General features: G+C 41.7%; 1 protein-coding gene across 3 annotated transcripts in view; it reads left to right on the top strand.

The window, feature by feature from the left end:
* The window catches only part of RMND5A (required for meiotic nuclear division 5 homolog A), a 60,820-nt gene that overhangs the window by 17,306 nt on the left and 17,440 nt on the right, over window positions 1-26,074 (top strand). For 2 of the 3 annotated variants that reach the window (XM_006074750.4, XM_025261160.3), the window contains exons 2-4: window positions 1,869-2,011; window positions 16,695-16,829; window positions 19,979-20,079. In XM_006074750.4, coding sequence (XP_006074812.1) covers window positions 1,869-2,011; window positions 16,695-16,829; window positions 19,979-20,079 — 379 coding nt within the window. The remainder of the gene's footprint in view (window positions 1-1,868; window positions 2,012-16,694; window positions 16,830-19,978; window positions 20,080-26,074) is intronic. The other variant, XM_006074751.4, reaches the window with a different exon arrangement.

The raw sequence follows: 26,074 nt of genomic DNA, 5'->3' as shown, positions 1-26,074 counted from the left end.
GCTTACAGGTGTGGATGTGTAGGTCTATACTTGAGGTAACTGACAAGTATTACTGAATACAAATTCAGAGAGACAAAGAGAATACAAATAAAGAGAACAATCTCTTTTCGGACTTCTCTTTCTCTTTCTCCTGCTGCCTTTTTCTGAGGAGGTAGCACAAGGAAAGAGGATATCAGCTGTAGTAACTTTCTGTTGATTTATCAAGGAAAAAGTGTCCCCAAGACTACTTTGTTGTTGTTTAGTCCCTAAGTCGTGTCCGACTCTTTGTGACCCCCATGGACTCCTGCACCCCACTTCTCTGTCCTTCACCATCTCCCAGAGCTTGCTTAAATTCGTGTCCATTGAGTCAGTGATGCCATCCAACCATGTCATCCTCTGTTGCCCCCTTCTCCTGGCCTCAGTCTTTCTCAGTATCAGGGTCTTTTGCAGTGAGTTGGCTCTTTACATCAGGTGGCCAAAGTATTGGAGCTTCAGCTTCAGTATCAGTCCTTCCAATGAATATTCAGGGTTGATTTCCTTTAGGATTGACTGGTTTGATCTCCTTGCAGTCCAAGACTACTGTAGAGTCCAGTAATACAGGAGGTGGCACTGGACTCAACAGGGAGTCACACGCATACTCATGGCTAACATTTGTTACAGCAAAAACGTACAAGACAAACAGCCAGGGAAGAAAGCACACGGGGCATTGTCTAGAGGAAACCAAGAGAAAGCTGCAGAGAGTCCTCTCCCAGTGGAGTCACACAGAGCATACTTAATTCCTCTAGCATCAAACACTAACAAGTATGAAGTGTTATGATATTCCCCGACTCAGTGGTAAAGAATCCACCTGCCAATACAGAACACACAAGTTCGATCTCAGGGTCAGGAAGATCCCCTGGAGAAGGAAGTGGCAACCCACTCCAATATTCTTGCCTGGGAAATCCTGTGGACAGAGGAGCCTGGCCAGATAGAGCCCATGGGGTTGCAGATAGTCGGATACAGTGACTAAACAACAACAAGGTGAAGTGTTTATCTCCGAGGGAACCTCGTTTGGAGACATAGTCTTCTGGTGATTACTGGGTACTGTCATATAGGCACCCTCTGTCTAGCAGATACCAAAATTCCAGACTCCCAGAAGAAAAGCAGTTCAGCACAAACCACATTTTACAAACAGTTTAGGCACAGCAAGCCATTCTTAACCAGTTAGAGTGGTAGGAACCCTCCTGAAATCCAGATTCCCAGATGCCCACCAGAGACCAACCTTGCAAGCCAGCCTGAGGCTGCTAATGCTTAGAAAGACCTGCTTGCAGGGTGGGCCCTTGGCCGGCATCTGGGAACTCGAAGTTCCAGAGAGTTCCTCCCACCCTGACTGGTAGGGATGGCTCACTGAGGCTTACAGGTGGGGATATATAAACTCTCTTCTGCCATGTTCACCGTTTCTTCATATTATCCAGAAAAGTTTGTTTTTCTTCTTTATGTAGAACATAAAGCAATTAGACTTCTCTCTTCTTAGGAAATTTAGTAATAAAATGTTGTGAGAATGACTTGGACAGTTTAAGTGGATTGAATAAGTGAGTTTATTCACTTAGACATATTTTCTTAAAAATGCCTTGGCAGTATTATTCAGTATTATTCAATTTAGTAATTACATAAGTGATCTACGTCATAGTAAAATTTTAAAATGTATTCCAAATGATGCAAAAATTAAACTAGCTTTCTTACTGTTCATTTGAAAAATATCACCTCTGGCTGTTACTGTCTGTTTCAAAGTGGACAGTTGATTTTTCTTCACATCCACCTTTTCATCTTCCAGAGGGCCAGTGTGATGACTTGCCATCTTTGGGTTTGCTTTTGTGAATAGCCAGTCTTCTTTCTTTCTTTTTTTATAGGTCAAGATGCTGAATTATCAGGGACACTTTCACTTGTCTTGACACAGTGCTGTAAGAGAATAAAGGATACTGTTCAGAAGTTGGCCTCTGACCACAAAGACATCCACAGCAGCGTTTCTCGGGTTGGAAAAGCCATTGATAAGGTATGGAGTTGTCTGGAGTGTTTGGTGTGTTCTAGCCTCATCCACCATTTCCCATGGCTGCTTTCATCACATTAGCTTTCACACTGTTTGTACTATTTCTTCCATCCTTGCTTTTAGTCATGTGGTTTTACTATGGTACTCTTAAAGTTCCGTGTTGCTGTTATTTCAAAAAATAATCATAAAAGCAAACCAGAAACCTCTTTTTATAGCCTTTTTTTTAAAAAACCCATTTTCTTGTATGATGATCACTCCTAGTGTCAAGGTGAGTCAGTTTCCAAATTTTTAACTTACTCTGAGGGAGTTTGTTTATAGAAGTAACTTTTCCTACTTCCTGAGTGACTCCCGGGGTGTGACTTGGCCTCTCTTACGGGATGGTTGGGGTAACAAAGCTTGCGTCTGTCTGCCCTGCATCATCCTAGTCTCCTTGTCTTCCTGTGAGCTTACTGGTCACTTTGCTCCAGTGTTGTTTGCTGTGTGAGTGGGTTGGTTGCTAGCCAGCAGAGCCGGTCACTTGAGTTGAGTGATTTTCTTGTGACATCTCTTAAGTCTTTGACTTGGAGGTTTGCTTATAAGCAGTTACCATTTTTAGCACTGGGCCAGTTTTGCCCTTGGAATTCTTAGTCTTAGTAGAACCCAAGAGAAGTGGCTTAAGGTTACTGTGTGATACCTTGGAGTGTTTCAGCTATTGGGGAGTGTGTGACTGGTTGTAGACATTTTTGTTCACATGTTGTAAACTTCTGGGAGAGTAGAAAGAAATTTTGGAGAGAACTTTTTGTAGCAAAACATGTCTTATGAGCTGCTCCATCTGTATGTATGAGGACAGTAGCTGTAACATGGAAACTCGTGGAATCCAGAGAATGGCTCTTAACTCATGCGCAAGCCTAACTGTTAGAAATAATCTGACAAAGTGGTAGTGTTGGCTGGCTACAGTCAAGGCAGCCCAAGTGAGAACTATAACACAAATGCTTTTTTTTTTTTTTTTAACTTTACAATATTGTATTGGTTTTGCCGTACTTTAACATGAATCCGCCACGGTTGTACACGTGTTCCCCATCCTGAACCCCCCTCCCACCTCTCTCCCCGTACCATCCCTCTGGGTCATCCCAGTGCACCAGCCCCAAGCATCCTGTATCCTGCATCAGACCTGGACTGGCGATTCATTTCTTATGTGATATCATACATGTATCAGTGCCATTCTCCCAAATCATCCCACCCTCTCCCTCTCCCACAGAGTCCAAAAGACGGTTCTATACCTCTAACACGGATGCTTTTAAGGAAGTATTGCTAATTTGTAGGTACGGTATGACAGGACTGAACGGCTGGGGCTCTGCAGATCGTTTGGGTAGCTGGGCCTTCAGAAGTGTTAGTGACCTTTGGGAGAGCTCTCACCACTCCCAGTGTGCTGAGGGCTTCGACTCAGTGAAAGAGGCGAGAAGTGGTGTTGGCTGCAGCGGTCCCATTTTTGGATCTGTGATGGCGGTTGCCAGCAGAGGCTGGAAGGCAGTGAGTGTTCTCTGAAATAGCTCTGAGGTTGTGGGGCCTGTCTGTTAACTGAGGATGTAAACAGGGCTTTGGAAGTGGCTTTGGCCTCAGACTTTTTGGAGACTGGTGTCGTATGTCTTCAGTTGGTGCCTGAAGTGATTATTGGTGTGTGCTGACTCAAGGACCTTCTGGAAGAGTGGGGTTGGGGTGCTTTAGAGATGACCTTAAATCACTGTGCGTGAGGAACTCTCTTTAGGGTTCTTAGGGTGAAGTAACTACTGGTGATGTTTAGGAAGCTTCAGATATTGGCGGCTGCCAGTGACCAAGGCGTTCTATTGATGGTTCAGACCCAAAGAGGTTCCTGGCAGTGACCACTGGGCTACCCGCAGTTATGACGGTGTGGGGACAGGCAGAACCAGAAGATGTCAGGACAGTGAGAGTAGCTGAAGCCTCCGAAGCAGCCAGTCAGAGAAAAGATCCCAGGTTCTGGAATAGGTGGGGATGGCCTCGCAGTCATACCTCGTGTGTGGTCTCCTGGCTACCAAGATCTGCGATTCAGGGCTTTGCCTGGTGCCGCTGCTAGGGGGGCCATGTGCCTTCATTTCCTAGCTTATGTCTTGTCTGATCCTAATTACCATCAGTGTTAGTCCCTCCATCTTGTCCGACTCTTTGCAACCCCATGGACTGTAGCCTGCCAGGCTCCTCTGTCCATGGAATTCTCCAGGCAAGAATACTGGTGTGAGTTTCCATTCCCTTCTCCAGGGGATCTTCCTGACCCAGAGATTGAACCCAGGTCTCCTGCATTGGAGGTGGATTCTTTACTGTCTGAGCCCCCAGGGAAGCCAGTTATCATCAGAGCCCTCTTTTACTCTTGTCCCCCAGCTACTGGCGACTTGCTAAACATGTCTTCTTCCGAATTTGGCAAGTCTTTATACATATTCGTAAGGGTTCTCATGTTTTGGCTAATTTTTGAGACAAAGCATTTAAATATATTTGGTGCTAGAAATGGAAGTATCTTTTTGAAAGTGGATGACACGAGATCCACATAGTGAGTAACCTACATTCTGACCTTTTTAGTGGGGAGGTATTTGAGGTGAATATTGCTGATTAAATATTTTAATTTATTCATTTATCTTTTGGGTATATTTTTCGTGTACTTGGAAGTTATAAGGGCTTTTATAAGTTCTTTGGGGGGGGGTAGTTTTATATGTTACTGTGAAAGTAGTTTAGGTTCTAGGTGACCTGGCTTCTAGATTCTTCTGATCTATCATGAAATGACACCATTAAGTTGATCCTGGGGTAATTTGTTGAATTATAGTCCTGAGACACAGCGGAAAGCTTGGATGTCTTAGCAGAGTTCTCTAACATTTTTCAGTGTATTCTCTTCCCTTTTGGGGGGTTAAGGGGCGGCATCTACTTAGCCTTAGCTGTAAAGGAGGCTGTGACCCCACTAGAACTGCCTAGACCTTGTACACGAGCTTCTCGCGCACCTGAGGAATTCTATGTTGACTGATGTTGTCCAAGATTCCATTGGTTTGTAAAGTCTTCCTGCTCTTCTAGCTTGCACCTCGTAAATTTGTGCAAGCTTCCAGAGCCACCTGTCATAAAGGCTGGGTGGACTCGTGGGTTGGCGAACAAACAGGATGAAGCTGAAGCCACTGTGGCTTAAGCCTTTACGTATCACAGTAAACAGCCTTGAGTAATAAACTGGAATGTCGTCCGGCAGCCTGTGAGCACCATGTTATGGGCACATGTTCCCACCCTGCTGAGAGGAGGACAGTAAGGAAGCTGGTGACTCGTATATGAGCAGGCTGGTGGTTGAGTGAGGAACTTGAGTAAATTTTTGACATGCTTAAAAAAATTTATTTTTTCCTTTAATGTTTTAATCCTTCCTTTAAACTTTTTTAGTCATCGCTTCCTTGAAAACATATGCAAAAAAGTTCATGATGTTAGGCAGGACACTTTCTGGCTTTTAATCATTGCCAACATAAAATATTATTGAAGATTTCTGCTTTAATGTGTTGACAGCTTTTAGATGCCTGTATGGCAACCCACTCCAGTATGTTTGCCTGGAGAATCCCAGGGACGGGAGCCTGGTGGGCCGCTGTCTATGGGGTCACACAGAGTCGGACATGACTGACGTGACTTAGCAGCAGCAGCAGTATAATCACAATTTAAAATAAATATCAACCGCTGGGTTTTGTAGCCAAAAAAATGTGTTTTTTTTGTTTTTTTTTAAGTAAAAACAAATTGTTTTTTATTTCCTTCTCTATTTTTAAGAAAGTCTAGAACTCTTTCCTATTTAGGATATTTTATTTAGTGCTTTACTTAGTCTTTTGACTTTTTTTAAGTTTAATTCCTAAGTAAGAAAAGTCAGTAAAAATAATTACTGCTTTAGACTTCTGTGTGTGGGTGGATGAAATAATGCTAAGATTTAAGTATCTAACATTTGCTGTGGGACAGTTGACAGTGAAAAACAGTACCTGTTCTTTAGAAAATTGTGGTGTAGTTTATTCGTGTAAGGGTGCTTTTTGTACATGTCAAAGAACTGGAAAGATTCTGAGGCAACATAAAGTAAGTTTGCTTAGGACAGACTCTGCTTACTAATAAAAAGAAAAGAGATGATCATTGAGTTCTTGATTAAGGTTGTGGAGTTGATATTTTATTTTATTTATTCATTCATTTATTTTTGGCTGCCTTGGGTCTTCGTTGCTGTGAGTGGCTTTCTCCAGTCACAGCAAGTGGGGGCTGCTCTTCATTGTGGTGTGAGGACTTCTCGCTGTGGTGGTTTCTCTGGTTTCAGAGCACGGACTCTAGGCACACGGGCTTCGGTAGTTGCAGCGTGCAGGCTCGGTAGTTGTGGCACATGGGCTTAGTTGCTCTGAGGCATGTGGAATCTTCCCAGAACAGGGATTGAACCTGTGTCCCCTGCATTGGCAGGCAGATTCCTATCCACTGTGCCACCAGGGAAGTTCCGTTTAGTTGTTTTTAATTTTTAAAAAATTGTTTATTTTTTTGGCCACTCCACAAGGCATATGGGATCTTAGTTCCCTGACCAGGGATTGAACCTTCGCCCCCCTGCATTGGAAGGCAGGGTCTTAACCACCGGACCATTGGGGAAGTCCCTGGAGTTGATATTTTTACATTTGACTTGTGAGAGTGGGTAAGATTTAGCACAGCAGAAGAGTGAGGTGTGGTCTTCTGTGGGGCCAGGCAAGGAACTGAACAGCTGAGAAAATGCTTGACTCCTGTTAAAGACTCTCAGGGACTGACTTGACGGGAGCGGCTGCCCCTGTCAGGCAAGGTCAGGCTGGGGAAAAGGCAGTGATGGAAGGCCCAAAGATTTGATCCCAGGAGATTGGGGAAGAAGGGAGGGAATGATAAAAACATTTGAGGATTTGCCTACCCTCCTTAAATAGAATGAAAGTAGTCTAAGGAGAAGGCAGAAGATACAGCTCTCACGTACGGAGTATTGACCATGTTCCACATGCTGAGCTGAGAGCATTACATACATTTAGACGGCTTTCCAGGTGACGCTGCTGCTGCTAAGTCGCTTCAGTCGTGTCCAACTCTGTGTAACCCCGTAGATGGCAGCCCACCAGGCTCCCCTGTCCCTGGGATTCTCCAGGCAAGAACACTGGAGTATTAAAAGAATCCACCTGCCAATGCAGAAGACGTAAGAAACAACAGTTGGATCCCTGGATTGGTAAGATCCCCTGGAGGAAGGCATGGCAACCCACTTCAGTATTCTTGCCTGGGAAATCCAATGGACAGAGGAGCCTGATGGGCTATAGGCCACAGGGTCTCAAGGAGTCGGACATGACTGAAGCGACTTAGCATGCACATACACGCATAGCCCATGATGTGTATTAGTCGCTCAATTGTGTCTAACTCTTTCCAGCCGCATGGACTAGTTTGCCAGACTCCTCTGTCCATGGAATTCTCCAGGTAAGAATACCGGAGTGGGTTGCCATTTCCTCCTCCAATAGCCCATGATACAAGCACATTATTCCCTTTTCACATGTGAGGAAACTAAGATTCAGAAATATTAAGTAGCGTACCCCAAGGTATGCAAGTGGTAGATCAAGGTTTGGGAAAAGGTTTCACTCAAGCATTTGTTCTTAAACACTGTGTTGTACTAGGAAATCAGGCCATTGCAGGGCTGGTAATGTTTTATAAAGGGGGCAAATAATGGTTAAAAAAAAAACCCCTTTTTGTAAACCACTTTTCCTAAACTGATCTTCTGCCACTAGATGGAGCATATGCATTGGTGAGGCAAAAGGATGACTGTGTTAAAAAAAAATGGCATAAGGCTATAAGAAATGAAATAGAGAACATTGTAAAATAGTTCTGAGCGAGCCTTTTATATAGGTCTTCCTGGGGTGTAAGAGGAGAAAAAAGTAATGGCAGGAGAAAATTTTTTGCATTTAGCCTTAAACAATAATTAGAAAGGGTGAGGTCAGCTAGCTCTGAAGTACTATTATTGTATAATGGATAAATCTTTATGTAGTAGAGAGATGGTACTGTTCATCAAGGAGGGAAATGAAAAAGGCTAGAAAACTTACTCTGAGCAAGGCGAAAAAGAACTGAGTTCTGAAATACAGGCAGATAATTTGATACATGTATTGGGTAGAATTTTCAGAATTACGGAAAAGAAATGGCTAACAAAGCTGTAAAAAGATCACGGTGATTAGAAGCTAGGAACAAATTCCCTAAAAATAAAACAAAACATCAGACTAACCACACCCCCTAAAAAAATTACTAGTAAGACATTTAGTAAAAATCTCATATTTTCTCCCATTCTGAGGGTTGTCCCTTTGTTTTTGGTTTCCTTTGCTCTGCAAAAGCTTTTGAGCTTAATTAGGTCCCATTTGTTTTCATTTTCATTACTTTAGGCAGTAGATTGGAAAACATCTTTCTGTGATTTATGTCAAGAGTGTTTTGCCTGTGTTTTCCTCTTAAGTTTTATAGTATCTGGCCTTGTTGCATTCAGGTCTTTAATCCATTTTGAGTTTATTTTTGTGTATGATGTTAGAGAGTGTTCTAATTTCATTCTTTTACTTGTCGCTGTCCAGTGTTTGCATAGTATCTTTTTTTGTTGTTGTGTGTTAAGTAGTAGATAACTTTTCCCAAGCTACGTGGAGCCAGAGTCCAGGTCTTCTCAGTTAAATGTTCCCTGCAGAACCCCTTTCACTGCTGCTACTGCTGCTAAGTAAACCAGATTAACTAGGTGCTTGGAAGGGAAATTGATTCCTCGTAGGTGCAACAAGAGCACATTGTTAGGGTCACATCCCAGTTTTTCTACCAAAGTCGATGGAGAAGTTTTTTAAAAATTAGCAGTATTAAAGAATTGGCAGGGACTTCCCTGGTGGTCTAGTGGGTAAGACTCCTTGCTCCTAATGCAGGGGGGCCGGGTTCCATCCCTGGTCAGGGAACTGGATCCCACATGCCACAACTTAGTAGTTCTCATGCTGCAACTAAGACCTGATGTAGCCAGATAAGTAAATATTAAAACAAAAAAAGAATTGGCACTTAGGCGTTAAATCAAATACTGAGTTTTATCATGTACTTCTTTTGTCACTGCTTACTCAATAATTATAATTTCATAAAATGTATTTCAGAAAGGGATTGATTTTGGATGGTGAGCAGTGAAAACCAGTCCTTAAGTCTAATGAGTTCATAAGCATGTTTAAGCAAACAGGTAGGGTGGTTTGTTTAGATTTCGTAGTCTTGTAAGGATCGTCTAAGTTATTTACTTCTCCTCTGTCTAGCCTCCAGACTTTAAAACCTTTAATCCATTAAAAACGTTAATGATACTAAAAGTACATGAGATGGTATACAGATTTGTGTGTCCTGGATTTCTCTAAGCTGTAATATCTTCTCTAGACAGACACACCCTTGAATATGTGCTTTTTATCTTTTGAAAATGTGCCTTCACATTTAAGAACATCCTTCCATGCTTTTTCTTTTCTTTTCCTTTATAAAAGAAAAAATGGAGTAAAACAGAAGTGCTAATAGACAGGTGTTTCTCTTCACTGTCTACTTCTTGGCTGGTTTGCGATGCTGCTGATTTCCTGGGCAGCCATGCAGATGAGTTTGGTCACCTAGCAACAGGGCCTGGAACTGATCCTTGCTCTGATGCAATAGTAAGAATGTGCACTTATAACAAAAGGAGTTCTCATACTATATTGCATTTCCTTGACCTCTTTTTACAGTTTTAGCTTTAATTTTTACTACATGTGAGCAGAAAATAAGCTATGAAAAAAATTTACTCATCCACTTTAGTGGTTTAAACTGCAAGATCTAAATGATAGAAGGGAGCTCAGAAATTTTCATCTAATGCTTTGCTTAGTCATGCTTAGTTGTGTTTTCCAAGACTAGCAAATAAGTTCTAGAACTTAAATGTCGTACAGATGTCTTGAGTGTAAGGGTTTTCGATTTTTCTTACCACCAGTATAGTAGTGAAACAAAATTACATGAAGAGCATCCTTGTAAAAGAAAGTGTTTGCATTTGTTTAAATGTTAGACTGTTTTAAATTTTTCTAGATGATCAAAATTTACTTTTGGTTTAAGTATATGAAGGAAAGATTTGGAGGAATTGTTTTGTTTGAGCAGTTCCTGCCTGGTGGTAGCCATTATAGTTATGACTAAATGTAAACGTATACTGCTGAAAAAAACTCGTTTCATATGGTCTGTGCTTTGGAGTTGACCATTGGGTCTTCCAAAGTTATTTCTTTCTTTCCTGCTGAATAATAGACACTTGATTTGTTGGGGGTTAATGCGATTGGGGAATAATCAGTAAATGAATCAGTAGAAATCTGAAGGTTGTGTTTGGATTGAATGAGGTTGATAGATCAATGAGAAATCTTAGTCTCAATGATTCTTGCCTATGGAGTGCACAGACATTTAGAGAGTTATAGACAGATTCCTGCTGCTGCTGCTAAGTCGATTCAGTCGTGTCCGACTCTGTGCGACCCCATAGATGGCAGCCCACCAGGCTCCCCGTCCCTGGGATTCTCCAGGCAAGAACACTGGAGTGGGTTGCCATTTCCTTCTCCAGTGCACGAAAGGGAGAAGTGAAAGTGAAGTCGCTCAGTCATGTCCGACTCTCAGCGACCCCATGGACTGCGCGGCCTTCCAGGCTCCTCTGTCCATGGGATTTTCCAGGCAAGAGTTGGTAATAAATTCTGTCATCCTCTGATACCATTCCTTTATTCATTTGATTAGCCTTTTATCTGGGGGAATAAAATATGGGAGAAATCTGTGACATTGTTACTGAACCCAGGTCTGATTGTTTCCCAATAAAGAGGTTGGTGAGAAGGAAAGTTTGCTTTATTTTGGATGCTGGCAGTGGGAGGTGGAGAATGCTTGTCCAAAGGCTGACTCCCCACCCCCAATCAGGGGCAAGAGCTTTTATAGACAGAGGGAGGGGCTCCATGCAGAAACAGCACAATCAGCTCTGACAGTCATCTTGGTCATCAGTGGTCTAGTTGGCGTCATCTTCATTGTTTTAAGAACAGTTAGTCTTCCATTCCAGGATTGGTTGGTTCCTGTTTCCTTGAGGCCAGTTCTTGGAATTGTGCGGCTGTGTTGTGGTTACAGTCTGGTCATCGTGTAGTTAACTTCTCTACCTGCTGGTGGTTTCAGGATCTACAAGGGCAGCTCACAGGATATGGCTCAGAATATTATGTATAGCCTTTGAAAAGAAACTAAGGTCCCTGACTGTGCTTAATGACTAAACTATTATTATTTGGTCTCCTTTGACTGTTTTCCTTGTTTCTGCATTTTCTCGCTTCTCTGATTAAACTTAATTTTTTGGCTAAAGTTTTTCCACAGGCAAAAGGCAGGCTGAGGACATGGGGGGAGCGAGGCCCTTGGGCCCTGCTCCGTTTCACCATCCGTCACCCTTGTAAGGCCTGTATCCCACCCAGGCCAGAGGAGGAACAAGGTAGCGGCATCTTTACTTCCAGTGTTCTGATTGTCACAGACAGCATAAAGATGTGATAATTAGCTTAAAGGTACTGATAGACTGCTATGAAGTCATCTCTCAACAGGCAGAATCTGGTAAGCAGATTGGATGAGGAAAGTAGAGAGCCACACCAAGCAATTCTGATTTTTTCAGTGCTAGATACAGTCTCTTCAGTATGGGCATGGACGCTATTGCCTTAGCATCTAGGTACTTTGTATTATCTCATTCTTTAGATTAAGTACCAGGCCAAGAAAGAGGTCTATAAAAAGAAAAGGAATAAAAATTTAAGATTCTGAGAATAATTTTGCTCTTTTGTTTTTGTGTTGAGTAATTCCAAATGTTAAATGTGTATATTTAGTTTTAGGCTACTGACTTGACATCTAAGAATAGATAGATCTTTAAAGAAAAGTGGGCTGAATTTTGAAGAGGAGAGCTGTGTGTGCTGTGTTATGGTGATTGTAAATAGTATGTGGTTTGCAGTTCTATTGTGGATTACTTACACCTGTTCTTTTGTGCGCTGTACCATGCTTAAGCAATGATTAACTAAGGATTGAATTAATAATTTTAGTTTAATCTAAACATAAACTAATTACATTTATGTGCTTAAAAAACAATTCAAGAGGCTTATCAGGTTAACATAGGTTAACACCTATGAAAGATAAGGGAGTGGAAGTAAAATTGGACACAGAAAGCTTTCAGAGGTAGATTGGCCGGTTTCTTTACTCTTGATGTTTCGAGTTGCCTTCTACTGGGGTAATTTCCCCTTTGTCAGAAGAACTTTAGTAGTTCTTTTAGAGCAGGTCTTCTTTCAACAAATTCAGCTTCCCTTCATCTGAGAATGTCTTTATTTCATCTTCATTCCTGAAGGATATTTTCACTTGATATAAAATTCTGAGATTCAGTTCTTTTCTTTTAGTACTTGAAAAATGTGTCACTTCTTTCTGGTCTCTGCATGGTTTCTGTTGAGAAATCTGTAGTCCTTTTTTCTTTTTCAAAATATGAATGTATGATAACACATTTACAGGAGACTTGGAAAATACAGAACAAAGTTGCATATGGTTCCACTATATATTACAATTATTTTTAAAGTATATAAATTAGGATTTTTAGTTGAGAAATCTGTAGTCATTTGAATTATAGTTTCCCTATAAGCAGTGTATCACTTTTCCCTAGCTACTTTGAAAATTTTCCTTGGTCTTTAATTTTTACCAGTTGGATTCTGCGATGTCTGAGTTTGGATTTCTTTGAACTTATCCTTTTAGGGGTTTGCTGAGCTTCTTGAATCTGTAGATTTGTGTCTTTGGACAAAATTGGGAAATGTTAAAAAAAATTTTTTCCTACACTACACTCTTCTCCCTCTAGCAATCCATTGACATAATGTTAGATCTTTTGTTATTGTCTTACAGGTCCCTGAGATCCTATTCATTGTTTTTTTTTTTTCAATTTTTATTTGGTTGTTCAGATTAGATCATTTCTATGGATCTCCACTGACTTTTGTGCTATTTACCTCTATTCTGCTGTTAATTACATCCTGTGAGGTTTTTTTTTTTTTTAATATTTATTTATTTGGCTGTGCTGTGTCTTAGTTGCAGCATGGGAGACCTTAGTTCCCTAGCCAGGGATTGAACCCAGGCCCCTTGCATTGGGAGCAAGGAGTCGTAGCCACTGGACACCAGCAGTCCCCATCCACTGAGTTTTTTTAAGTTTTGTTTTAGTGGTCTCTACCTTGTTGGGCTCAGACTACAAGTTCTGACCAGTCTTCTCTGAGTTGTAGTTTCAATGTCAGCTTATTTCCAAAGCCATTACAGAGCTGTTCAGATATGTCTTGTTAGTGTGCAAACCAGAGGCCATTCTAGGACCTGGAAGCTAGGTCTGACCCCTAGTTCCTCTTTCAAAGTCTGTGCTGTGCCGCTGAGGGTCAGACCCATGCCTTTGCCACTTGAGGGCAAGCCCAGGGGTTCATAAACAACTCTGGATGGGAGTGTTACTTTTCTGAGTTTCTTCCTCTCTCTGATCTCCCTGCTACTTTAGAATTCTCTGGAGCTTCCTATTTAGTCATCCAGCCAGAGAACTGGGCTTTATATACCCTGATCAGTTCAGTTCAGTTGCTCAGTCGTGTCCGACTCTTTGCGACCCCATGGACTGCAGCACGCCAGGCTTCCCTGTCCATCACCAACTCCCGGATCTTAACTCAAACTCATGTCCATCGAGTCAGTGATGCATCCTCTGTCGTCCCCTTCTTCTGCCTTCAATCTTTCCCAGCATCAGGGTCTTTTCCAATGAGTCAGTTCTTTGCATCAGGTGATGTACCCCGATCCCCTGTATTTTATCATAATTCTGCCTGTATCTGGGGCTATGAGGTAGAGGGACAGAGAGAAAAGATGCAAGAGGAGTTTTGGCCCCTCCTTCTTGGGACCATCATCACTCCTCTGATTGGAGAGAAAAGATCCCTTCCCTCAGAGTTTTAACTTGCCTACTGTGGTGGATTTCCCAGGTGGTGCTAGTGGTAAAGAATCTGCTTGCAAGTGCAGAAGACATAAGAGAAGTGTGTTCGATCCCTGGATCGGGAAGATCCGCTGGAGGAGGGCATGGCAACTCCAGTATTCTTACCTGGAGAATCCCCATGGACAGAAAAACCTGGTGGGCTACTGTCCATGGGATTGCAAAGAGTCGGACATGACTGACTTAACACGTGCAGAGTTCTGAAGATCTGCCGAGTCTTGTTTCCTGCTTATTCAATCAAACATAATCTAGGTACTGCTGTGAAAATTATGACACCATTTTTTTCTTTTTTTAATGACACCATTTCTGTTGGGGAAAAAAAAAAAAGCTTACAAATGCTTCTTTTTCACAACAGAAGCTTAACTGCAGACTGCCTTGAGCTAGGGGTGCAAGAAAATGGAAGGAAAAAAGCTTGTGATTTATTTCCACCCCCTTCTACATGAACCCACTCCTGTTCCTCATGCCAGCCCTGGAGGGCTTCTCCTGGAGGTGTCCGCCCTGTTGTGGGTTTTGGTTGTACTTCCTCCAGACTGAGAGATAGATGTTGGAGGGAGGAAAGTAGTAAGCTCACCTTCAGTTCTTTGCCTTCCTCCCCAATCCAGTTACTGCTGTTCAGAGTTGCCTCGAGTAGCCACTCCCTTCAGTCTTGATTTTGGAACTGCATTCAGAGAGTCAGGGTGGGGTGTACTTGCTTGATCTTACCCAGAACCAGAACCTTCAACACCCTCTCTTTTTGTAATAGATCTTGACGAAATCGTTTAGCTTGCTATAAAAGGAATGTTTGCTCTTTGTGTAAGAGTGGTTATCTCCAGTGATAATCTCTGCTAGTACTTTATATATTCTTTTCACATTTGTTCTGTGAGCATTTGTGTAAGCTTTTTTAAAAAGAGAAATGGTGTCATTAAAAAAAGAAATGGCATCATAATTTCTGTAGATGTTGCTTTTTTTTTCATTTAAGGGTAAGAACATTTTTCCATGTTAGTAGATATAGAGCAATGAACCTTACTTTTTAATTGTGAATAGTAAGACTAACAGAGTAATAACTACCATTTCATTGCACCAATAAGGGAGCATATTAATTTCCAAGAGCTGCTATGACCAAGTACCACAGACTGGGTGGCTTACACAGACATTCTTTTCCCCACTGTTTTGGAAACTATAAGTTCCTGATCAAGGTGTGGCAGGCAGGGTTGGTTTCTTCTGGGGCCTTTCTCCCTGATTTGTAGATAGGCATCTTTTCTTCATGTCATCACATGGTGTCTTTATCTGCTTGGGCTGCCATGACAAAATTCCAAAATTCCATTTAAACAACAAAAGTTTATTTTCTTCTGGTTGTAGAGACTGGGAAATCCAAGATCAAGGTGCTGGGCAATTCACTGCCTGTTGAGGGTAGGCAGCCTTCTTCCTGGCTGGCAGATGAGCACCTTCTCCCTGGGTCCTCATGTGGTGGAGAGAGAACAAATGAGCCCTGGTGTTTGTTCCATGTCTCATAAGAACACCGGCCCTACTGGATGAGGGCCCCACCCTTATGACTTCATTTAACCTTTATTACCTTCTCCCAGACTCTGTCTCCAAAGCCAGTCACACTGGTTTCTAGGGCTTTGATATAGGAATTTGGGAGGGACACAGACATCCGGTCTATAACAGGTGGTCTTCCTTCTGCACCTGTATGTGTCCTGTGTGCGTGCATGCTCAGTTGCTTCAGTCATATTTGACTCTTTGCAACTCTTGTGAACTGTAGCCCGCCTGTCCACGGGATTCTCCAGGCAAAGATACGGGAGTGAGTTTGCCATTTCCTTCTCCAGGGGATCTTCCCTACCCAGGGATCAAACCTGTGTCTCTAAGTCTCCTGCATTGGCAGGCGGGTTCTTTACCCGCTGGTGCCACCTGAGACATCATTCGTATTGGATTAGGGCTCAAAATGGTCTCCTTTTAACTTTATAAGGTGCTGGGAGTTAGGACTTGAACACCGGAATCGTGAGAGGATACAGTTAAGTCCATAAAAGTATTTTCTCTACTTAAGCTGAGCCTCAAATATCTTGAGTGATTTGGCCAAGAATGGCAACCTACTCCAGCCAGTATTCTTGCCTGGAGAATCCCATGGACAGAGGAGCCTGGCAGGCTATAGTCCATGGGGTCGCAAAGAGTCGGACACGACTTAGTGACTAAACCACCACCACTACCACACAGCTAGTTAGATGGAACCAGGATCCAGACCCTGGTGGACTGGCTCCAGAGCCTGCTCTCTGAGCCATCTGTCCAGTCTCTTTTTCCCCAACCCCCACCTTGGCACTGCAATTCTTGGGATAGGCCAAGGATTATTGAATAATCCTATGTTCGATATAATGGCTCTTCTTGTTTTCCTATTAGACAACACTGCATTGAACTTGCTTTTGCAATTATCACTGCACACCTGTGAAAATATTGCTGTCCTATAATGCCTAGAAATCAGTTTATTTACAGAATCATTATAAAGTTTATTTTTCCAAAATACCCTCAAAAATGAAAACATTTACCCTTGCAGCAATAATGAATGCGAGTGGGGGTTTCAGAAAAGAACGGTGGAAGAGACTGCTTCCTGTCATAGGCTGCAGACAAATTGGAATTGGGGACTTATTGGAGGTGTCACAGAGTTAAACAAAGGTGGTGGTTTCTGTAAAGGTAGGTGGGGTGAAAACGTATCAAGTGATGCATCCTGGTCAATTCATGACTCGGTATCTTGCCTTTCAGAATTTCGATTCCGACATCAGCAGTGTGGGGATAGACGGCTGCTGGCAGGCAGACAGCCAGAGGCTTCTCAATGAGGTGATGGTGGAGCACTTCTTCAGACAAGGAATGCTAGATGTTGCTGAGGAGCTCTGCCAGGTGAGGATGAAATGAACACAAGGGAGATCCTTGGGGTTTTTAAGTCTTCTAGCTCTAAGTAGATTGTAACATTTTAATCACCAGTGCTGACCTCAGTTTACTAGAAAGTCTCTCTCCTTTTTTTTTTTTTTAAACTTGGTTAAAAATTATAGTCCTAGAACTTGCTATTCAAATTATTTCCTTATTCTTGCCCCAGAATGTTGGTCCCAGGTCATCAGTCAAGTGTCAGAAGTGGTGCTACTTTTCCAAACATCTCCTCTTTTGTTTTTTGGGAGGGAGCCAGTGCATTTTACTTAATTTTTTAAATCAGTTTTTTATTATTATTATTTTACAGTTGATTTACAGTGTTGTGTTAGCTTCAGCTGTACAGCAAAGTAAATCAGCCATATATATATATATATATATATATATATATATGTATCCACTCTTTTCTGGACTCCATTTCCATATAGGTCATTACAGAGCACCAAATAGAGTTCCTTGTGGTATACAGTAGGTTCTTACTTGTTACCTCTTATATATAGTACTGTGTATGCTCAGTCATTTTAGTCATGTCTGACTCTTTCTGACCCTGTGGACTGTAGCCCACCAGGCTCCTCTGTCCATGGGGATTCTCCAAGAATACTGGAGTGGGTTACCATTTCTTCCTCCAGAGGATCTTCCCGACCCAGGGGATTGAATCCTTTTCTCTTACGTCTCCCGCATTGGTCAGTGAGTTTTTTACCACTAGTGCCATAAAACATCTCTTTGACAGGAAGGTTAGTATAGCAGAGAAGAGGACAAAGAGGATTATATTTGCTCTTCTAATCTGGCCCAGCTTAAAGAACTTGATCAAACGAATTTCAAGCTAAAATAGACATGAACTTAGAACAGTTTACCAATACCACATAGTCATAATATCAGCAATATGTATTAAGTATTTACTGCCAGCCAAGCCCTCAGTTTATTCCTTACTGCAACCCTGTGAAGAAGAAATTATTTCCCCCATTCTACAGATGAGGAATCTGAGGTCTAGAGAAATAACCTGCCCAGGACCATACTGCCGGGGCCCGGTGGAATCCAGGGATTCCCTCAGGATGACGGCGTCAGCAATTAGAATAGCGATAGCTTAATTAAGTATTAATTAGAGATATAAAGCGTGGTTAAATAGGGATAGCTCAGTGAGAAAATTCAGTGGAGAAAAGAGGCTGAATAACTTGGTTTATGCGGAAAACCAATAAAACTCCAAGACAAGGAGTTTGCATCACCTACGTAGGCTGCAGGTGTCCTCCCGTTCTCCCCAAGGAGAGGAGACACTAAGGCCTCCCCGGTCAGATCTTGGAAGCCCAGGAAAAATTAGTGGGCTTGACGAGCCTCCACATTCCAGACGGGAATTCAGCCAGAAGGTGAGAGAAAGAACGACATGGGGGGACCAAGCTTTGGTGAGCAAGGCCCGTAGATTTATTTTCATCAGGGGCTTTTATACCCTAAGTTGCACATAGAGTATAATAGGGGGTGTGAAATCATGCAAAGTCAGCAGTCTTTGATCCTTATTGAGACCAGGCTTTCTTTTCTGCAAATTTATCGTATATAAATGGTTTAGGTGATTTACATCATCTTCTGGCCAGAAGGCCTGTTAACATTTTATGACTCTGATAAAGGTTTGTCAACCATAAGACTTATTTTCTCTAGGAGTAATTATTTTAAAGTTTGGCACCATCCTCCAAAGGTGTTAGATAAAGTTGCATTCCTGTAGGGCAAAGGTGCAGTGGGTTTACAACAAAGAAAAGAATTTATTACCTTAAGGGTCTAAAGTTGTTAACACCAAGGCCACTACTTATTTTTTCTACATACCAACTATATTAATTAATACACTTCCAAGGATACAATACAGGGGATGTGGAAACTTGGCAGCAAGCGTTGGCTCAACAAGGAAATCTTCTACTAGTTCTATTCTGACAATTTCTAACTCTCCGAGAGGCTCTGTACCATTTGAATATCTTAAGCTTCCCATGCCTCTTCCGGTTGGGAGACTGTAAACAATTGTATGCATAGCTGTAGGAGTCCGGGTAAACCTGTCAGGCAAGTTAGAGAGCCATCTGAGGGGTTTGTGAACTAAAACTCTTGTCACGCCCAGGAACTTTATTAACTGGAGCTATAAGTTAACTCTTTTTTCAGAGAGAGAGAGATGGTGGTGGGGGACAGCCCCCCATAAAGTCAGAGGTGTAGGTGAGAGCACAGAGCAGTGAAGTAGGCAGACTCTGGTTTTGGGGGTAGATGCTCCAGAATTTCCAGGGGGACTCCTGAGGCTCGATCCCACCTCCTTCCTCATGACCTTTGCCACGGGTGGAGTTCCTCAGCTGGCTCCCGCCACCTTACAGGTTCTTAGTGGAGGATCTTGGATGCAGTTCCATTTCATGTGTCTTCAGACTCTCTTCTGTGGCTTACATTTTGTGCTGTTGTATTTTTCATTTAGAAGAGTGAAGGACCATAAGGTTTAAATAATCTAAAGGTAGTCTGTAAACCAGACCTCTAATCTAAGACTTTGCTATTTTAAACAATTTAGATAAGTAGTAACTCAAGTCTTTCTCTATACATTACAGGATTCTGTGTCCATATAAATTTCCTAAAATAAATTGTGTCATTTAAGATTGTTTATTTACAAGTATCAGAGACCCAAAATACCAATGGCTTAAACAAAAATGAAGTTTATTTCTCTTACACAAGAATAGGAAATAGTAAGCCATTCATGACATATATGGTAGCCACATACCATGAAACTCTTAGGGATCTCAGCTCCGTTTAGCTCTGCTGTTTCTAAGGTGACCTCTGTCCTCATGGTTCAGGGAAGCCAGAACCCCAGCTTGACCTCTTTGTATTCAGGAAGGGACAAAGACATATGTTTGTGTTTCATTGGCCAGAACTTACATTTTGCAAAGCCCAGCTTTATTCCATATGCTTACGTGCCCAGCTAAAATATGGGATTTACTACTATCATAGGAGGAGGAAGAGGGATACTGGGGCTTAGTCCTCAGTCTCTGCCAGAGAAATATATGTTAAAAAGAAACTATCTTTAATGATTTACCTCACATTTTATAATGTAGACTATGCTTTTACTGTATCTCTTTACTCTGACTTTTGCTAACAAAAGTTCTTTTGATTTTTTTCAGGAATCTGGTCTTTCTGTAGACCCAAGCCAGAAAGAACCATTTGTGGAGTTAAATCGAATATTAGAAGCATTGAAAGTCCGAGTTCTGAGACCTGCTCTGGAGTGAGTTACTGAGTTTGTTTTCCTTTGAATACTTTGTGAGAACTCTGTAAGAAAACGGAATTAGAAAACACGGTGAAGATTTTGAGATCTCTCTCTCTTAATCTCATGTGGGGTAGACTTCAGAGTAATCAAGGGAGAATTATTTTATTTCGTTTAGTGGAGTGCATTTGGGGGATATGCAATTTGAGAAAATGGTTAACACTCATTTCACTTATGGTTGGTCTGAATTCCCATGAGAGAAGAGGGTTTCTTGTAGCCAGACTATCTTAATAACTGAAGTACTGTTGTTCAGGGCATCTGAATTTGATATTTGAACTTGCAGAATGTGTGGGGTTTGGTATACATGAAGAGAACAAACGTTGCGGAGTTTTACTCTAATTACCATCATAAAATAGTTCACTGTGAACTTGTCATTGATGTGAATTCTATGAAATTACTGGGTTAGCTCTGTTAAGTATTATCCTAGAACAGGGTCAAGGAAAGTTTTTCATAAAGAGCCAGATAAGTATTTTAGGCTTTGCAATCCACGTATGGTCTCTGTTGCATGTTTTTTTTTATTTCATTTTATAACCTTTTAAAAAGGTAAAAAAAAAACCAAACAACAAAACCCACCTTGGCCACGTGGCATATGAAATAGACAGCAAGTCCTGTTTGGCCTGTGGCCATGGTTTGCTGACCCCTGTCCTAGAATTTTTTAGTGTGATAATAATCACGTTATTTGTTTTAAAAAGGAAGAAAGGAAAGCTACAAAGTAACAGAAAGAATCTGGGTAATAGAAGCAGTGATATTGTTGTGAGGGCACAGCCTTAGAATCGTAGTATTTTAAAACTGGAAATACGTGAGCGCATTGTTGCTGCTAAGTCACTTCAGTCGTGTCCGGCTCTGTGTGACCCCATAGATGGCAGCCCACTAGGGTTACCCCCATCTCTGGGATCCTCCAGGCAAGAACACTGGAGTGGGTTGCCATTTCCTCCTCCAATGCATGAAAGTGAAAAGTGAAAGTGAAGTCGCTCAGTTGTGCCCGACTCTTAGTGACCCCATGGACTGCAGCCTACCAGGCTCCTCCATCCATGGGATTTTCCAGGGAAGAGTACTGGAGTGGGTTGCCATTGCCTTCTCCAAGCGCGTTGTTTCAGGGCGGAAATATAGTTGGAAAGATCCTTGATGAGTTTTATAAAATACACCTTTTTCCCTTCTATTAACCCATTTAAATCTTCATAGCTTAGTTTTTTCTGTTTCTCATCATTTCTCAGTTCTTAGGAAATTCTGAAAGTTCTAAAACCAGCCTAGATGAACAGGCAGAGATAGTAAAAGTCGCTCAGTCGTGTCCAACTCTTTGCGAACCCATGGACTATACTGTTCATGAAATTCTCCAGGCCAAAATACTGGAGTGGGTAGCCTTTCCCTTCTCCAGGGGATCTTCCCAACCCAAGGATCGAATCCAGGTCTCCCTCATTGCAGGCGGATTCTTTACCAGCTGAGCCACAAGGAAAGCCCAAGAATACTGGAGTGGGTAGTGGATCCCTTCTCCAGCAGATCTTCCTGACCTAGGAATCGAACTGAGGTCTCCTGCTTTGCAGATGGATTCTTTATCAACTTTCCCTGAGCTATCAGGGAAGCCCTGACAGAGATAGAGTCCTATGTAAATTTATAAATTACAAATTTCTGTATAATTTATAAATATCAGGTAGCTCATTTATTTTCATTCTTTAAAGATATAAATGTCACCCAGCACCACTGTGTACTATGCATATCACTTTTTAGTTTATTTTTATAATGGATTTTTTAGCAGGTTTTATTGTGACACACCCTTATAAGATGAAATTTAATCAAATGCCTCAAACACCCTCTTAAATATGGCAGTCACTCTTGTCTCTACTTTCATATTCCACCTAAATGATTAAACTCTAAAGGAGAGTGAGGGAGCCTAAATATAAAAGTGTGATGGGTTTCTCAGTTGTTTTATAGTGATTTAGAAATGTTATGTAAGTTGTTAATTGAGGTAATATTCATTTATCCATTAATTTCTCAGATTTTTCATCAGACTTTTGTTGAGTGCTTATTACTATGTATCAGAGACTATACTAAGTATTTGGACTGCCTTAGCCCTCAAACTACTCAAGGTTTTTTCCTTTTAGACTGAAGAAACTTCATAAGTCTCTTTTAACTGTGTATTTTTCCTGTAAGATCTCAAGTTTCTTACTGATAACTATATTATATGTATCAGTTATTTCTGTAAATGTCTTTTGTTATTTGTAGCCTTAAGCAGTGCCTCTCAGGCAAAGGAAGGACTCATTCCATCTGCCTGGCAGTAACAGTGGAAATTTCTCTGCAGTCGTCTCTTAGTATCCATGGGACATTGGTTCTAGAAACCTCTGTGGATACCAAAACTCACAGATGCTCAAGTCCTTTATGTAAAATGGCTTGTTACTTTTGGCCCTTTGTATTTGAGGTTCTGCAACCGTGGATGCTGAGGTCCAACTGTACAATAAAAATGTTCTTGTTACATTTTTCTGGGAATAGTGCCACGTTAAATATCTGCATGTGGGATACAGTGATAATTACAGTCACCTCTCTTGGAGTGCTTATTATTAATATATGCCTCTCGTTGTTCTAAGCAGTTTATATGTATTAACTTATCAGTCCTCATAATAACCCTATGAAGTAAGTACTCAGTTTACCGAGGAGGAATTAAGCCTGGAAGGTGCTCCATGGGGAAAAAAAGGATATGGAGTCAGAAGGTTAATTGAGGAAAGCTTCATGTGGTAGTCTCTAGTACTCTCCTCTAAAAGATTCACTTTAGCATACTAGATGGGCCATCTTCAGTTCTATGATAAAGAAACTCATTTAACTCTGTGAAATCCGTGTTTCCCGTGCATAATTAACCAAAGAATCCTTCTCTCCTTTCACCCCCAATAACACCTACTAAATAAAACTCACAAAATTGGAGATCTGTGGAATTATAGGGGTTTCCTTGGTGGCTCAGATGGTAAAGAATCCGCCTCCAAATGTGGGAGACCAATAAGTTTGGAAAGTGTTAGTTTAATACAAATATCTGTTACAGAAACTCAAACTTTTCCATCTTGCCAGTTATTGGTGGATGCAAAGCAGATATTTACTCAACATCTTTTATGGGCAAGGTTTGGACTTCCCAGGTGGCTCAGTGGTAAAGAATCAGCCTGCCAGTGCAGGAGATGCATGAGACACAGGTTCGATCCATGGGCCAAGAGGATCCCTGGAGGAGGAAATGGCAACTCACTCCGGTATTGCCTGGAAAATCCCATGGACAGAGGAGCCTGGTGGGTTACAGTCCATAGGACTGCAAAGAGTCAGACACAGCTGAGCCACTAAGCACATAGCACCCATGTGGGCAAGCACCCACATACTCAGCTTGAATCAAAAATTTAAAAATGTGGAACATGAATTTCCAAGATTCTGGTTCAGAAACACTGGAGAGAATCTTTCATATTTCATGTGTGGCATCTTCTCTTTGTACCTGGAAGCATCGTGGAAGCACCCAGGAGAGGAAGAAGGTGAGAGACTGCAGCAGTTCCTTCAGGCAGCCTGGCAGTTGAGACAGAGGCCAGCCAGAAAGGTTAATATGGCTGGAGTTGACTAGATGGGAGGACTAGATGAGAAGGAAGTCTGGTGAGCATTGTCAGCTATTAATTGCAACCAGTAAAAGACAATGGAAAGAAGGTGGTAAAGAAGGATAATATGGCAGAGAGAAGCAACAGAAGAACACTAATTATACATACAGTCAGGATCCTGCGTACTCTTTTGTTCCTGCCTCTGTATTTCTGAGTTTGTGTGCAGATTTTTCTCCTCACTCAGATCACCCTATTTTTTGAGTTCCTCTTGGCACCTCACAGAGTGCTTATTTCATTGTAGGCATTCAATAAATGATGGAATAATTTGAAGAAGAACTTTGAACAAACGTGACCTCCTCCTTCATGTGGCAGATAGAAGCAAAGTCAAAAATAACTAGAGTCAATGGGAGAATAACAGTAACTTAATATGACGAGATGGAGAAAATTAGAAAAATAGAAACTGTCCTTGTAGACATGTACCAGTTGTTGACATTTTGAAAGTGCTATCTTGAGAGGAAGCCAGATGGTTGCCTTCCTAAATATTGCTTTGGTGGATTTGCCACGGTCTAGAATTTGACTTTCAACCTTGCATACTTGGAAACTTACTTTCTTTTTCCTCGAACACCCAAAGCAGACCCAGGGGCCTCATAGCACTTGTTTAGAGGAATTTGAAGTTCTGTTTGCTAAGCTTCAGGGGAATGCCATAAGGAAACAAAAACTAATTGAATGATTATAATACAGAGGGATGTTCTAGAATTTTTTCACAGAAGAAAGAGTATTTCATTAGTCTAGACCACTGCAGAGTTTTAGATTGAACAGGCCATGAACAGTACAGGCAAGCTGTGAAATATGAGAGGACTCCATCTCTAAGCTTAGCAATTAGGTGAAGCTGGAAGTAAAAGCCACAGAGGGATATGAGGTGAGCTTGCCATTGTGATTTCTTGGCGGTGTGTGTGAACAGTGCTTTTGAAGTGAAGAAATTACTTGCTGGAATTAGAGAAATTGTGGTATCAGTGACTAAAACACTGTTTATAAGCAGAGAAAAGTTTTAGAAAATGGAGGTTTTAGAAAAGCCAGCAAGGAAGTCTGGTCACGGAGCCTTGACTGCTACTAGAAAAGAGAGTGACCGTGGTTAAGCTGTTTCTGGTGTCTGTTTTGTTATTAGTTTCGTCTTCCTGCAGGTGGCAGTCTTGCTGACTCGGGTACTTTTAATAGCCACATAGACCCACAGAATAAAGGCTCTCATAGGTGTCGCCTGTACCATTGGAGAAAAGGGATCAAGGTTTGAACAAGTTGGGTTTGTCTCCCCTCAGTTTGAGCGTTTTTGGTTTTGTTTTCTTCGTTTTTGGTTTTGTTGAGTGGTGTGTGCATGCTTAGTTGCTCAATCACCTCCAACTCTTTCCACCCTCATGGACTGCAGCCTGCCAGACTCCTCTGTCCATGGGAGTTCTCAGGCAGGAATACTAGAGTAGGTAGCCATTCCCTTCTCCAGGGGATCTTCCCAACCCAGAGGTGGAACCCGGGTCTCCTGCATTGCAGGTGGATTCTTTATCATCTGAGTGCTGGCTCTTTTTAATTCTGCATGGGCCGAAGAGGTAAGTTGAGGAATGGGATACAGTTTTAACTCACTGTGTCCATGTGTTGAATCCAGTGGAAAAAGAGCAACTCTGTTAAAAAGAAGATAATTGAAAATGGAAAGAGGTGTCCAGTGGAAAGAAGACAGGACAGAAGAAAGGTCAATGGAATGTAAAGGCCGAAAGGGGAAAAAAAAAAAAAATCTGGTGTGAGGACATCATTTTCTGTTGTCTGGCCAAAGTTTGCATGAAGTTGCAAGGACAGTCAGTGCTTCTCAGGAGGAAGAAGAGACATGGCCATCTCTTATCTGGATGCATCGTCACCAAGGACTTGGAGATTATTGGAAACAAGTGGGCAAACCATGACTACAGAGAGACTGAGAATTTTCATTTCAAAAGAAGGGAAAATTGAAATAAAATATCCCTGAGAGGAAGTGTTTAAAAAGAATAAGGAGCTGAACTAGGCCAGGAGGGGAGCTAAGGGAGACTCTGGAATTTGTTCTTATACAATGCTGATGTGTTATTAATTTAGGCTTATCAAACACTTGGTTTTGTGGTGGGAAATTAGCATTAAATAAGGCAACGTCATATTTAAGTACTTTATTAAAAAATCACCAGTCTGTAGAACTGTACTGTCCAACATGCTAGCCACACATGACATCTGTTAGGCATGCCCACCACACTTTGCGTGACTAAGACCCTCATGTAAAAGTTAAGTGTGAATGTGGTGGTTAAAGAGGTTCAAATGTGAATCACTGCCCTTTGTGTGGTTTCTTAAATAGCATATAAGAAGGACAGAGATTCACACCAGCTCTGAGATGAATGAAATGT

Source organism: Bubalus bubalis, chromosome 12 (genome assembly GCF_019923935.1).
Source record: "Bubalus bubalis isolate 160015118507 breed Murrah chromosome 12, NDDB_SH_1, whole genome shotgun sequence".
In the NCBI taxonomy this organism is placed as follows: domain Eukaryota; kingdom Metazoa; phylum Chordata; class Mammalia; order Artiodactyla; family Bovidae; genus Bubalus; species Bubalus bubalis.
The sequence above is the reverse complement of the archived record's forward strand: the minus strand, read 5'-3'. Positions and strand labels throughout refer to the sequence as shown.